The sequence below is a fragment of the Saccostrea echinata genome, unplaced genomic scaffold (assembly GCF_033153115.1).
Source record: "Saccostrea echinata isolate AGI-Se365-2 ecotype Australia unplaced genomic scaffold, CSIRO_AGI_Sech_v1 ptg000004l, whole genome shotgun sequence".
NCBI classification, from domain to species: Eukaryota; Metazoa; Mollusca; class Bivalvia; order Ostreida; family Ostreidae; genus Saccostrea; species Saccostrea echinata.
The window spans coordinates 3,133,249-3,149,111 of NW_026889753.1; the positions used below are offsets into that span (position 1 = coordinate 3,133,249).

General features: G+C 32.7%; 3 protein-coding genes and 1 long non-coding RNA gene across 4 annotated transcripts in view; 2 read left to right on the forward strand and 2 right to left on the reverse strand.

Annotated features, from left to right (window-relative positions):
• LOC133179391 (uncharacterized) lies at nt 1-716 on the forward strand. The gene is made up of 3 exons (XR_009720111.1): nt 1-101; nt 496-530; nt 633-716. It is a non-coding gene; the product is annotated as an uncharacterized LOC133179391 (long non-coding RNA).
• A 2,709-nt stretch (nt 717-3,425) lies between these two features.
• Nucleotides 3,426-6,063, reverse strand: LOC133179242 (uncharacterized). Its single transcript, XM_061314031.1, has 5 exons — nt 6,009-6,063; nt 4,262-4,499; nt 4,027-4,127; nt 3,652-3,786; nt 3,426-3,546 (listed from the first exon to the last, which is right to left on the reverse strand). Exons 1-5 carry the CDS (start codon nt 6,061-6,063, stop codon nt 3,536-3,538), a joined length of 540 nt encoding a protein of 179 aa, XP_061170015.1. The 3' UTR covers nt 3,426-3,535.
• Nucleotides 6,064-6,594: 531 nt separating this feature from the next.
• Nucleotides 6,595-12,394, forward strand: LOC133179014 (splicing factor C9orf78 homolog). The gene is made up of 9 exons (XM_061313690.1): nt 6,595-6,730; nt 6,937-7,051; nt 7,332-7,390; nt 7,587-7,667; nt 7,915-7,983; nt 9,659-9,787; nt 9,975-10,111; nt 11,390-11,488; nt 12,018-12,394. The coding sequence occupies exons 1-9, from the start codon at nt 6,636-6,638 to the stop codon at nt 12,095-12,097; spliced, it is 864 nt and encodes a 287-aa protein (XP_061169674.1). The 5' UTR covers nt 6,595-6,635; the 3' UTR covers nt 12,098-12,394.
• A 590-nt stretch (nt 12,395-12,984) lies between these two features.
• The window catches only part of LOC133179013 (voltage-dependent calcium channel type A subunit alpha-1-like), a 60,411-nt gene continuing 57,532 nt past the window's right edge, over nt 12,985-15,863 (reverse strand). The window contains exon 44 of the mRNA XM_061313689.1: nt 12,985-15,588. Within this exon, the coding sequence (XP_061169673.1) occupies nt 14,654-15,588 (935 nt within the window). The 3' untranslated portion in view covers nt 12,985-14,653. The remainder of the gene's footprint in view (nt 15,589-15,863) is intronic.

Sequence of the window (15,863 nt, forward strand, 5' to 3'; positions counted from 1 at the left end):
AGAATCTGACACTTTTTCCGCCGCTTTGGACACAGACAGCGATGGAAGCATCACAGCGTCACATGATCTGAACTCAAGATTTACCTCGCTTGATATAAATCGTTAAGTCACCCTGAATTTGAGACACCGGTACATGTTGAACTCCTGTCAATTATTTTCCATTGTATAGTGAAATGAGATTTTTTTCTTTATAAATCAAAATCCGTTTTTTAATACAAATAACTGTTCAAAATACAATTATTAGTGATAATACCGAACAGAGGAACAACTGTACAAAGGTGAACAGTCCAAGAATTCTCTACGGTATTAAAATATTGATAAAATTGTGAACCACCAAATAAAACTCCGCGCCATGGAACGGGGTTAGTTTATCACAGGATGTCATCTCTCTCCTGAATTTACGCAATACTTTTACAATTTATGCAAATAAATGGAATTTCAATCTTGACAACACATATGGAACCGCTCCATGTATAATCTATTCCTCTTTTGTAGATGACCATCACCTTATCATTTTGGAAGTTGTTAAGGTAATACACCAAATTATTCCAGATCAATATAAAAAAAAATGATATGATTTTATGCATTTTGTATATTTTTTTTTAATAATCATTATTTTTTGTTATTCTCAGATGGCAGCGCTTTTACCGAAACCTTCTCTACAAGGTTAATGTGATATTTTAATACACTAAAAAGCAGAATGTACTGGATTTTCAGACCCAAATTTGTAGTATTTCAAATAAATTACAGTACCATCTGTTGTCCTTGTTAATCTTTTTGTTACACAACAGAATGGATTCCAACACCACATGGCCGATATCAGCCATGTCATTCTACAGTTAGAATGACATTGCTATGTACAGTTTGCTTTGTCAGGTTACTCATTGCTTGAGTATAAAGTGTACAACGTGTACACCAAGATTTCAACGCTGCCGCGGCAGTCCCATTGCTCGGAAGATGTGAATTGTATACATGTGTTATTAATTGACAGTTTACTCCTATCTGCAATTAAAATTCTTTAAAACCATAAATAAGAAATCCCTGCATCTGGAAACAGAATATTCTGTAGCACAGTACTTTCTGTGATTTCTCCTTTATAGCAGTTGATCTATGAAGATTGGGAATCCAGAATAGGTACATGCAGGATAGATCGAACTCTTGGTTGACTGAAATGTTAAAAGTATTAAAGACTGAAATCTGATTTGAAGAATTTCATCCTTAGAAAGTGAATTTTGAGTATTATAAGTTAAATTTCCAGACGTAGAATCAGAACCAAGTTCTTATAAAATAGCTATGAAAATGAGTCTTACAAACAAAGACGATATTGTTACAAACTTTGTCTGCTCGTAGCATAACATTAAATATTATATATGCATGTACTTTTGAAACGCTTTATCAATTCTGACAAAGTGTTCAGGTCTTCCCCTTCAAATTTAGCCCAAAGTCTGACATAATCAAATTTGCTAATTCACCTTAGAGCTTAAAAAAATGACATTCATTGTCATTGAAAGGGGTGCGTATCATTATCGCTACATTTTCAAAATTGTCATTACCGCTACATACTCATTACCGCTACAAAAAGGTTACATTACCGCTACATTTAAACGTATACATTTCCGCTACATTGCCTCTTTCGATGCATGTACAGATTGATTTAAGGATATCCGATCCTCAGCCAGGAAGGATAACTCTTAAATTTATTATTTTATTTAAAAAGTCTCAAAATGAAGCTTGAAACTGAGATCTTTTCGTGCAACAATTTTCATTTTATGCATCTTAATATGATTCAAGGTTCTTTGAAGTCTTAGAATCTTGTAAAAAGTTGACATTTGTACCCCATAAAAGAAAAAAAATGAATTCATTTTTAGAGGAAATCGAATTTCCTTTAGTCTAGCATTAAATTCCACTGCTTATTAGCATGATATGAAATTAGATGTGATACCGGTATGTGATGTCTAGCAATGATAGCACAAGCTTTTTACACTAAAATACTGAACAAACGTAAAAAAGATCCAATTTTCTCCAAATGCCTGGATACCTGTATTTTTCTATTCTAAATTATATTTTTTGATCAATTTTCAATTAGAAAATGCAGAACTGGTGTTTTTATTCGCATTTCCTGAAAATGTATTTGAGATTTGATAATTTTCCCTACATAATATGATTAACTATAATGAAGAACTTTAAGAAATTCCATGGGTAAATTCACGTTAGTATGTGAAATCAGATACATTTTGTGAGCATTTTCAATATACTTATAAGCTGATTTTCAGAACCTGAGGATCGGACTACCTTAAAGCACAACATTTACATCCATAAGACATGTTTCCCCTGCTCACCACGGGGAGGTGAAAGTAAGACTTTGAGCAAAATGTGTTTGGTTTTTGTTTTCAATTTTTAAAATCTATTTTATTTAATAAAACATTTAGAAAGTGTTAAAACCGAGCATTGTTCATGGATAAAACACACAGTCTTTTAGCAATTGATAGAGCTTTGAAGGTCATTTGCTTGACGCACTGCTGTCTGGAAATCTCTAATATGAATTATAATGGGTAGAATTTATATTCTGTGCCATTGCTGGCTGATTCGATATGTAGCGGTAATGAGTTGTAATCGGCAATGGTATTTTTGATAAAATGTAGCTGTAATGATCCGAAATTTCGAAGAAAAGTAGCGGTAATGAGTTGAAATTTTTCGCAATGTAACGGTAATGTTGACCTCCCATTGAAAGAGTCCATTTATTTTAATTTATACGTACTCGTATGTATTAAGCAAAAAAGAATAATATTTAATTTTTGAAAAAAAATATCATATCTGAATACGCATTGCATGCGCCAAATTGCTTAAAATACCGACAATAAATATATCCAGATTTACAGGTATCAAAAAATATTTTTGTATTTGATAAACGAGTAATGGATTCGAAACTAATTACTCATTTTTTGACGAGTTATAACATATGTAGTCTGTTATAACAAATTTGTTGAATTCTTTCAAACAGATTTTTATTTTTGAAATTTGTTATGGCTTATATTTAATTGAGTGATAACAGATTTCATAATTTTAAAATATTCCCTTCGTTTCTACGGATTTTCAAAACTGTTACAGCATTTTTTAAAATCTAATCTGTGGTTACAAATTAAAGTCAATATCATGAATTTTCGAATTCGTTAAAACTACTTCAGTTCGTTACGACAAATGTTTAATTCATTATAACGAATTTAATCTTTGATAAGAAATAATTTTGTAAATTGTTGTAACAAATTTAATAAGTTCGTTGTTACATGTACACATTACATTCTTACAGAAGCATATTATGACCTCAAAAAATATTTCTTGATTTTTTCTAAATAAGTTTCCGTAGTTTTGTGTTTCTATATTTTTTTAAAGAAATATTTTTAATAATTTCATTACATTTCAAGAACTAAGAAAAGGTGGATTTATATAGAGTCAAAATATTAAATCTGTGGAGAACAAAGACTGTACACAACAATTTGCCGTTGAGTCGGTATGCTGATCCCATGGAATAAATGACCTAACTGCATGCTGAAAAGAAAATAGTACAATTGGATTCGAGGGTACATACAGTAACGATTACTTTTCATTTGATTTGAAGATATTTTGCTATTTTTAGAAGTTGAAGGAACTCACTATTTTTCCTGATGGTACGAGATTCGACCACTCCCGCATTACATAGGGCGACCGTAGCTTTAGAGTCTCCATTAGCGTCCTTATCTCCCTTTAATAAAACAATCACTCTTTGGTTCCCTGCATTCATCTGTTTGCCTGAACAAATACACAAATCTTTCTTAAAACCAAACCAAGTAAAACCAAACTCAACTTATTTTATTTTTCTTACAATCCGGAAGACAGGCCACTATGAGAGGGAGATGGACATTCATATATACTGTTTTCATCAGCATCTACATGTAGATATTTGATGCGTTGCGTAAAATAACATGTCAGCGTTTAGTTCAATTAAGAAAACAGTTTTTAATCCTATTTTGGATTGATCGTAAATCTTACCGCTGTTAAATGTTATCTTGTAGGAACAACTGCTCAATTTCTTGTATTTCATACAACGGTAAACGACGAAGTCCAGTCCGTAAATAGTTACTGGAGGAGAACTATAGAAGAAGCAAAAAGAGGACGCTTCAATGATCTAGCTCTCTTATAATTTGACAAAGATCTAAAACGATGACTTGTATTTAAGGTCAAAATTCGATAAGCTTCATAGTGGCGATTTGCTAAGTTTACCTACGCCAGTAAAATTTGGTCAGTGTCTTCATCCACACAAGTCCAGCTATTGACACTTCTGCCAAATAAGGTCACGTCCCAACCAGTAACTCCCGAGGACTTGAAATCCACTCCTTTGTTTGTGCTCGAGTCCGTCCAATCACCGGTCAGGTCTGACGGGAAAGATGTACAGGCCAAACCTAAAGTTATATTCAAAATATTGTGACACACATGCAAAGATTTTGCAGAAAGGAATCGGCTCACTTACATACAAAGGCATTAGAGGAGGGTGTTACTTAATTCTACGCCTATTCTTATGCTAGTTCGGCCGCATGCATCCCCCAGGCCTTCTGTTTTATTAAAGATTCAATTATGTATTGTATGGCAAACATGCAAGACCTAAAATTAAAATGGAACTAGACCAAACAGTGGCAAAGTAAAATGTGAAAATTAAAGGTTTAATTGTTACATGGTTCATATAATCAATGAACTAAAAATATTAAGTGTCCAGTTGTCATATATTGCGAACACCTTTGAGAGACATTGACATACTTCAGCAGTCAGTAAACATGAGTAAACATAATTACTATTCTTATTCAATAAGAATTAGGGTTGGGGGTAAAAGGAATTACATTTAAACTTATCATTAAGAAAAACAGAAAAAAGAATTAACCAATTTGACATTAACAATAGATATACCAGCAGATTTTATATATACTCACATGTAGTTACAAATGGCAAAAGAAGGAAAAGTGAACACTGTTTCATCTTTGTCCTCCTGTTAAAAAAATGTAACCTCCGTTTTAAAATCATATACTAATGCTCTAAAATCTAAAAGAGTTTTAAGATTTAACTTTAGCGAGTTAAAAAGTTGAAAACTCACTTGTAATGAAATATACAACCAAGCCTTCTAAAAACGTGTATTACCTTGTTTGTTTCGATTTTACATCTAACTTGCAGGATTTTGCAAGACTCAATTACCCTACAAAGTATTAGAAAAACGATTAAAGGAAAACATAATGCGGATGAAGTATTCTTTAGGTATGTTATTCCGACCAGTCATAAACCTGATGAAATTTCCTTGTGGATGTTTACCTGTTATAGTAAATATACAGTGTCAAAAACTCGTCTAAGATCACAAAATAATGTAAGAACCTGTTCAGAATTCGCTTTAAAAACAGATGGATTAAATTTTCCCACCATATACATCTTTTATTTTAATCGTGGGAAGCTGATCAATGTCTGGAAAATGCTTAAGGACATACGCTACTGATAATTTTTCACGATATTCTTCATTTAAAAGTATAGTACCATTAGATGTTCGCAGACAAAAAATCAGCATGCATTACCAGGAGTTTGGATAGATATCAAATGGTGAAAATTATTGTATATTATTCAAAGAAAAATATACAAAAATTTCTAAACATATATTCAAGATGTTTTTTAATCTAAATTTGCTTTAGAAGAGGTGTACAGCACTATATTTAGACATTTAAAGAGTAGCACACAGGTTCTTCAAGTATTGGAACTCTTCAACTCCAGGGGAAAAGACTAAAATGTTCAAACTACGTTGTAGGTCCTTAATTTTTAGTACACACAGCACTATAATTTAAACACTATTAAACCTTTGCATAATTTTGTGAACAATGATAAAAACTTGTGTTATTTTAAACCATGTGTAAAAGGAGAGGTCTCCCCACCATAGTTTCTAATTCATTTTAAATTCAGATGATATTTACGGGAATAAAATGTGTCTCTGGAAATACGTGTACCTGGAAAATCCTCCATATGAGAAGTTTTGTATATATGTAGATAAACATAATCCATTTTTGATTATCAGATTTGACACAACTCTTTCCCTTCTTCCTTTTCAAGACGACTCCGCTTTACCGGGAAATATATAAACAGGAAAACTGATCTTGAAATTTGGAATTTTCGGGTAGTGATGTAAATGTGAGTGTCGTTTTGGCTCTTTATTTCTTCTGCTGTTGTTACCAGTCTATATTATGAAAATATGAGCGTTTCTTCATTTCTCTTTGACAATGTTAAAATGTAGCTGTTGTACAAGCGTAAATTTTCAACTTTACATAAGATAATTGGGAATATTTTCCTTGGAGTTGATTGACCTTTTTCATCAATAATAAAAAAGTCTTTACTGGTTTGAATTTAGTCAAACATTGTATATTGATCAATATTTTTCACAAATTAAAAAAATTGTATATTTATTTATCTATTTAGATTTATTTATTTATCGTAAATATTCCGGGGAAAACGTTGCCACCATTTTTCTTCATTCACCTTTTTGATTTTATAATAGTAATCAATGTTTTTCTTCCTTATCTACTGCTTATTCATAAATACTATACCTTCAAACGTTTAAGCGATGCGTAAATGCTGTCATGGCTGACTTTAAGAAAACTAAATCTCGAAATATTAGAAAAAGACGTAAATCTTCAGAAAGCGACTCTGATTCGTGTGAAGAAGATTCTGTTGGGTATGTTCTTACAAATTCTTCATTTGGTGCTGTATTTTTCTTAAAATCTCAGCAATATTTACACCGTTAGTTATCTTTAAAAAAATATTCAGAGATAATCCATTATAATTTGCAGTAAATTATGAACTAAATGTGATTTTATGATCATGACCGTTGAAGAAATATGAATATCAGATGTTTGAAAATGAAATATTTAATTCTTTAAGCACAAAAATCCAGGATATAAAAGAACTACAGAAATTGAGAAACAAACAGAATGGAGTTAATGCTACAGCTCTGGCACTGGGAAAGAAAATTTCTAAGGAACAAGCTCTCTCAAATGTAAGACAAACTATAGTCAAGTAAAGTTCGTAAAAGATGTGGCATATGCCTGTCTCACGACCTTTTAGTCAAATTTGTATATTATCAATATTTCTTTAAATCGTTCAGACATTGTTTATATCAAAATATATCCATATGCATTGTGTGCTGATTTGGAATATGGAAAGAAAAAATCTTTTGTCTTGTATGTTTTCCTTTTATTGATTTAAGTCAATTATAATTTTAATTTATTCTCTGTTCTATATCAATTGTAAAAAATATTTTTATGCATGAATTGTAGAGTGACCCATTCAAACTGGAGACTGGTGGCATGGTTGATATGAAGGCATTGAAGAAAAAGTATATCACTTGAAAAATTGCTAATTAATAAATCTTACATATTAAATAGAGAGCGTTTGATTATCATTTTCACTGCCCGAAAAATGTGATTGTACGGACATACATTCATGCATACATATATATAAGATTTCCAGTTTATTCAACTTGTATACTTGTATTCATGCATGATAGCAAATGAATTGTGATATATTTACAGGAAACTATCAACAGAAGAAGTAGAAGCCATTGGTACAGCTTTTGCAGCTGAAACAAACAGAAGAGATGAAGACACAGAAATGTTGGTTTCTGTTGATATGTATTTAATTTGCTGTCAAAACGTGTTAACCAGTGCATTTCACTGTATAATAATTAATGCATCTGCGTAATCCATGCAAAAAAGATTTTCTTTTAAATAAGTAAAGGATAATCAGAACTTTTCAAATCTCTATTGAAATAAGATAATTTATGAATGTTAGTTGTGAATTCGAATATTTGAATTTAGCTGTACTTAAAAAAACACTGTATATTTTTTTTTCCTGATAAAGGTTGAAGTATGTAGAGGTGGAGTTAGCAAGGAGGAAAGGTCACCACAAGGAAGAGACACCAGTAAAAGGGTACACCAGTAAAAATTACTTATGATCCCCCCCCCCCCCCCCCCCCCTTGAATTTTTGTGCTTGCTTTTTGTGCCAAAATTCATTTTTAGCTCACCTGAGCCAAAGCCTCAAGTGAGCTTTTCTGATCAAAATTTGTTGGTTGTTGTTGTTGTCGTTGTAAACTTTTCACAATTTCATCTTCTTTTCCAGAACTACCGGGTCAATTTTAACCAAACTTGACACAGAGTATCCTTGGTTGAAGGGGATTCAAGTTTATTAAACTAAAGGGCCACATCTCCTTCCAAGGGGAGATAATTATGAATTGGTGAAAAATTAATGGCATCTTTAAAAATCTTTTCAAAAACCACTGGCTTAGAAAATATGAAACTTATGTGGAAGCATCCTTAGGTAGTGTAAAATCAAGTTTGTTCAAATCAAATTATAGGTGGGTTGGGACCACAATGGGTGATCAAACTTTTACATAGGAACACATAGAAAAAATCTTTAGAAGTCTTCTTCTCAAGAACAGCTGAGCCATGATGGGTCATGTTTATGTGGAAGAATCCTTAGGTAGTGTATTAAAGTTTTATGTAGGAATACATAGGAAAAATCTTTGAAAATCTTGAGAGAACAGCAAAGCCATGATTAGTCATTAATATAGAAGCATCCTTAGGTATTTTAAATTCATATTTGTTCAAATCACGACCCCCCAGGAATAGAGAGGGGCCACAACAGGGGGTCAAAGTTATACAAAGGAATATAAAGGATATGTCAATAAAAATTTTCTTCCAAAAACAGCAAGGCCATGATTAGTCATATTAACTCCGAAACATCATCAGGTAGTGTAGATTCAAACGTTTTCAAATCATATCCATGGGGTAGGGTTAGGCCACAATAGAAGATCAAACGTATAGGAAAAATTCTTGAAAAATCTGCTTAAGCTATGATTAGTCAAAGAAATATGGAAGCATTCTCAGGTAATGTAGATTTAAGTTTGTTCACATCATCCCCCTGACCACTTTTATATTTGAACTTTTTAATACTGAACTGATTTCTGCTTTTTTCTAGTCATTGTGCTCAGGAGAGCAATATGGCCCATGTGCCTTTTGTTAGAGAATGTTGACTGATTTTCCTTTAATGTGAAAATTGAATACAATATATCAGCATACCAGTAAATATTTACATTTCCAAATATTTTTCCTTAAGATTCTTTGCAAATTAGAAAAAGTTCATGTTCTCATGAACTACCGTGGGATGAGGAAGAATATTTCTACTGTGATGTGATTGAAGAAAAAAAATAGTACAAACTTTTTTTTTTTCAAAAATGATCATTGATAACAAAAATATGTGACAAGTCATCAGAAAAATAATGCAAATATAAGATATGAATTTAATTTTTGAGAATTCATGAGGTACATGAACTACGACGCTTCACGCCGGCATATTTCATGAAGCACGTTAGCACTTCATGATAAATATGCAGGCGTGAACCGCTGTAGTTCATGTACCTCATGAATTCTCAAAAATTAAATTCATCTCTTAAATAAGAGCAGCATACATGGGGAACATCAATTTCCAAAAATCTCATTAACTTTTCAGAATTAATGCAGAAAAAAAATTACCCGGATAATCACCTTGATCACTGATAAAATTGATGAATTGCCAACATTCATGTACACTATTTTTTTCTGTCAGGCCCTCAAAAGAAGATGCTTTGTACAGTTTACCTGAAAATCTCAAAGTTGGATCATCGAGCAAAAAGACAGAAGACATGTTGTCAAATCAAATGCTCTCAGGAATACCTGAAATTGACCTTGGTATAGAGTAAGTACAGTACATGAAAATGGACTCTGGATAGAAATCATTAGTTTGAAATTTAATATTTAGTCCATATGAGATTTCTTTTTTGATAGCAATATGAACTGTTGTTATGCTGAAATAAAATTTCAAGTAAATTGTTTGTGATATGATAGACAAAAGCAAATATTGAAAGTGAAAATTTTATTTTTAGGGCCAAGATAGCCAACATTGAAACAACAGAGATAGCCAAGCAGAAACTTCTGATAGAGAACATGAGGAAGAAAGAGCATGAAGTCTCAGCCTTTGTCCCAACAAACATGGCTGCCAATTTTGTTCAGCACAACAGATGTATGATCATCTATAACATAATTCAGTTCTCATAACAAATTGATTGGAATGATGGAGAGGAATTGGGCTGAAACTCATAGCCTTAATTACTGTATACAGGGAAAATTTCGCCCCAGTTTTATTTTCGACCCTTTCGCCCTTGTCACAAGTGGGCGAATTTAAAATGGGGCAAATTTAAATAACACAGTATAATTTCTTAAACAGAACTATAACTGGGCAAACTTAAAACGGGGCAAAATTGATAGCAAGTGTAAAAGGGCGTAAATAACAAGGGGCGAAAATAACCCTGTATACAGTAGCTTGAATTAATATCTCATTTTTATACTGGTCAACCAAGAGTTGTCTCCTTAGAATGTATATTAACTCAGAAAAATTATTGAACATTTTCATGAAATAGTTCCAGATTTTTAGTTTCTCAAACTAGAATTTTGTTAAAATCCAAAGTATGTGCTAGATAGAGTTATCTTTCTTTGCTGATACCCATTGCCTCACTTGGCTTGACATGAATTCTATACTTGTTGAACAAGCATCATCTCCTTGGCTAATATATATAAATCAACTCAGATTATTATTGATAAAATTTTTATATGACAGCTTCTGGATTTCTTTACCATAGAAAATCTGGAGTATATTCTATATACATGTAGCATTATATAGCATACATGTACTTGATTCTAACAATTCAGTGTGCCCAAGTTACACTGGGAATGACTGGCCACACACTTGATTGTGAGCCAGCTGTGCATGCATCAAGCTGGGTGGCCTGATTGAACCAGAAAAATTTGATAGGCTCAGGCAGCTTCAATATGGTCTTCTTTGAGATACTGGTATTGAAATGTTTGAAATTGGTATTGTCATGAAGCTTTTGATTTAGGTATTCTGGTGAAATGAACATGATTGTAGAATTGTAGTCCTTTTCTAGGTAACTTTTTTTACTATAGAAAAAAAATATTTCCTTTACTGCAAATTAGTCGGGGTTGTTGATTCTAAGCATGTAGCTGGGTTTACCCGGATTAGTTCGATTCAGCTGAATTCTATCAGAATCAAGTATGCTAAATATTTTTCTTTCGTACAGTTTTTATGTGATAGCTTTTAATAAAAGGATTCAGAAGAAACAATTTTTATATACAATCTTAATATTCTTTATATACAATCTTAATATTCTTTACTACGCCGAAATATGGCTGAAATATTGCCGACTCGGCGTAAAACAATAACAATCAATCAATATTCTTTACTAAATGAGATAGGAGGTACATTTTATATTTATTATTGCAGTCAACATTGAGGACACAGCTCCAATACTGAAAAAGCCTGAGGAGGCCCCCAAACCAGAACCTGTCAGGGTAGGGGATGTGGACAAATTAAAGAAAGTTGGTAAGTACAAAAAAAAAAAATAAGATTAATATTCATTTTAATTAATTGCCCTTAAGTCAAATTCCTCACCAATGTCACTTTGCTCTTCTTCATAAATGAACAATCATTCTGAGAGTATTGCATAAGCAATACTATTCCACACTGGCAAGTGTAACCTGGTTCCCCTTAAAAATTAAAAAGGTCATATATATTAGATGGACAATTACAGAGGAAACCTATAGTCACCTCCCGGTTTCACCAGTAGGGGACTTGTAAACTTGTCTTTCTACAGAGGGTTCCTTTTAATTCAATAGTCAAGTTGTCTTGGAAAGTTAATCAGAATAGTCGAGAATTCCATCAGAACCACCTTTAACTCCATGTATTCATCATTTCAGTTTTATGTTTACACTTTCAGTTCATTTCATTACTACGTCTTGATTTGAATCCCCCTGAATCTGCTCAAAGTTAGATTATTGAATTGTCGCATTATACCTAATTACTGGTATTAAGAAATGTACATGTATCAATTAGTATTTAAACTATTCCACAGAAAAGGGCTCCAAAGGAACAGAGAAAGCCACAGATGACTTTCACTACGAGAAATTCAAGAAACAAATGAGACGGTACTGAGAATCTACACAAATCTGAGATGTTCATAATCATCAGCCATCTCACAGAGTGAAAGAGAACTAAGTTTATTGTCTTCTGTCCATAGTTTCTGTTTAAATCTTGTAATTGAAGGCAGAAATTCAGCCAGCAGTGATGGACTGTTTGGAGGACTTGTGAAGTTCCATTTTTGTTATTTTATTGTCATATGTATATATCTCAAATAAATCAACAACATTTCCCCCCCCCCCCCCCCCCCCCCCCCCCGATTTTGTACATAATTGTTACTGATGCAATCTGAAATGTAGAATATTATACTGATGTTTTTTTTTATGGATTTCAAAACTGTGTAGTAAAAGGGAAACATGATTAAGAATTTCAATTTCCTTTTATAAAGGACTTCCTATGTTACTTTTAGCTTCACTTTTGTTAAAACAAATTTCCACTTGTGCTATTGAGAGAAAAAAAGCATACAGGTACAGGTCCAGGTAAATTAAAGAGAATGAATTTCTCACAAATTGGACAATATCTCCCAATTTTTTTATGCCCTCTCATCATAAATTTGGGAGGATATGTTTTTGGTCTGTTTGATTGGTTTGAGCTAAGGATTTCATTATTTTACATGTATTCCTTGTGACAAGACACTTTTTACCTTAACATTTGACCTTTTTTCTTCTTCAAAAGAATAACCTTGGTGATTAGCTGCCATGTAGGGCCATCAGTGTTTCACAAACACATCTAGCTTTTTCATTCAGAAATATTATATAGCAGTGGAATATAAATTATAACTGATCGTTTATACATGTACCAGTAACATAAAGCCTACCTATCCAACAACAATCCCTCGGCTTTACATGACAAATTCAGTGAAAATGTTTTACATGTTACTGACAATGACAAGTTCAGTCATATCAATGTTTTAGATGTTTTATTCTCAATAATCTTCATTATCGACAGAGATACTGAAATAATCAGAAGCATTCAAAAAAGTTTGTATGTGTTAATGTGTCTAATGAACTTACTGAGCTACTTAGACATAAAAGAAAATTTAGGAAAAAATGTCCCATTTGATTTCAACACCAAATAAATCTGTGTATCTACTTTTGTAAGAATCAATGTGTATGACATTTATCACATTTTTTGAAATTTAATGAACTGTGTACATGTATTACATGTAATTGAAAATGAAAAAATTCTCTGACATGGCAAGATGGTCTACAGTGCATGAAAACTAAAGTTGATTGAATATAAAAATCGCTAATCACGAATTTTTCTAATGCATTATGAATGGCACTCTCAATGATAAAATGATAACAAGTATCTTAACAGTTAAGACTTCCAGTACGGTATAACATACCCTGTGAAAATCATTTAAACTAGGTGGGAAGATGCATAAAAATGTTTAACCTAAAATTCATTGGAATGGTGAACATAAGTATTATATATTACTTAATAGCTGGAGTGATGTGCTTGTTTATTAAATTTTTAAAAATAAATAATATCCTGCAGCTATTAAACCAAAATGAATTGTGCAATGATATATTGATATATTTACTTTAATATGTAACATCTAGTAAAAGTAAAATGGAATACATTGTATACTATTAAAATAAAAAAAAAATTTTGGGACTTCATCATGAACATGGATTAATTAAACAATAAAACAAACGCCATCAAGTAAGAATATCACAATAAATTATTATAATCTCATCAAATCCACCCAAATATCACAATACTTTCTTTGGAACAAATCAAGTACACCAAAACTTTTGTCTGTTACACACTCATGTAAAACAAGTATACCCTGTTATAAAGATACATGGGGATCATAAGACGATACAGACTCAAACTGTAACCCTATTCTCACCTCCAGAAGTGTGCAATAAATACTTGAAAATACATAAACAACTCTCATACCCGTACAGTGAGTAATATTATTCATTTGAAGCATTTTCAAAAAATCTTACAATTTTTAACAAGTGATAAAAGAGAAAAAAAAATTATTCAGATATCATAACATCAAAATCACTCAGATATTATCAAAAGACAAAAGGTAATAAGATATAAATTCATGTATTGATTGACTAGAGTGTCATATCATGGAAGAATCTGTGTTTGAATGCCTGTTATTCACGCTTTCAACACAGGAAAAAGGGGAGGGGGTAGACCATACATGTAAGTAATATGTGCTAAAGAAACATCATGATAGCGATGACTCCTACACTGGAATATCCCAAACCACATTCTGCAGTTAAAGATTATTCAATTTTTAAAAATTTAACTATGGATGTTACAAGCAATGTAATTACAGTAACTGTAAAATGAATTCTGAAAAAAGAGTATGAAAACACACCCTACCTACTACATCAACACAGTGTACTAAGTATTTATCAATTCATGTCTTGACAGACAATCATGTATAAAACCTACAAGCTCTCAAACTCTTATGCTTGAAACAAATAGCAAAGGCATACAAACACCCAATTAAGGATGACTTTATAATTCAATAATATTGTATAAATATTGAACATGATTTATAAGAAAAAAAAATCACCAGATTGTCATTGAATGCTTTTCTATCTAACACCAGTCTGATTCAGACTCATCGGAATCATTATTCAATGGAATGTTACTATCACTACGCATTTCCAATTTCTCCGGCTTCTTTTTACGAGCTTTAATCCCATTAGGCACTGTTGGGGAATGTCTCTGTCTGCCTCTGTTTACACTAGAACTGGGCTCTTCAAATTCACTAGCCAGAAATTTAGTTCTCTCACTCGAGCTTTTATTAACATCTGGTGAGTGACTACTGGACCTAAATTTGTTGAAATTGGACCGATCACGATTCCATTGATCACCATTATTAGACCGTCGCCCCACTTGGGGTAAAGTCTTGGAATGACTTGAAGAGGGGGCACTCACTTTATTGAGATTGTTCCTCTCCGTGGGGCTATAAGGTTCTGGCCTCCCAAACTTTCCTGGGGGTGGGGGGTAACTGGAGATGGGGGGAGGAATGTTTTTATTTTTGGGCTTGTGTGTGGGTGATGGGTTTAGTCTAGGAAAGTTAATATTTCCAGGAGATTTCACCGATTTAGGAACAGTAGGGGAAGGCAACACTCTAGGCATGTTTTCTTTCAATTTTGGTTGAGCAAGATTAAGAGTTGAAGGCTTGACAAGTGGCACACTTGGAAGTTTTCTTGTCTGTTTCTTGGGAGGTGTGGAAGCGGGGCTAGGACTACGAGACCTGTCAGTCAAATTGGCGGTGCCATAGTACTCCTGAAGGGGGGTCTGTGAGGGAGTTGTGTTGGGAGAGGGGCTTCTTGATCTGGTCTCCAGTGATGTGGATCTATAAAATGTGCTGTCACGGTTGGCATGTCGTAATGGCTGTGGACTAGGTGATGGGGAACACACTACCTTCTCCTGAGAGATGAGTGGGGGTCGACGAATCAAACTTTGGAGGCGTTGGGAGGGAGAGTTGGGTAAACTCATACTCAAACTGTCGTCATGGCGTGCTCCTGGCAAAAGAAGAATGTAAGAAAAATGATATAATAAATGACAAGTTCAGAATATGAGACAATCTTAACAAAAGATCAAATAAATTAATGAAAATGAATAAAGTTCATCAAAATTAAAAATCTAATAAGAAAAAATTGGAAAGAATGACCCAACTCTTAATTACACTGATAAATATTATATAGTTTACACCAACATAATAATTTCATGCTAATAAAACCCAAGTAAAAAAAATCTGAGGCCCAAGGGCATTAATGGTCATCTGAGTAAAATACAA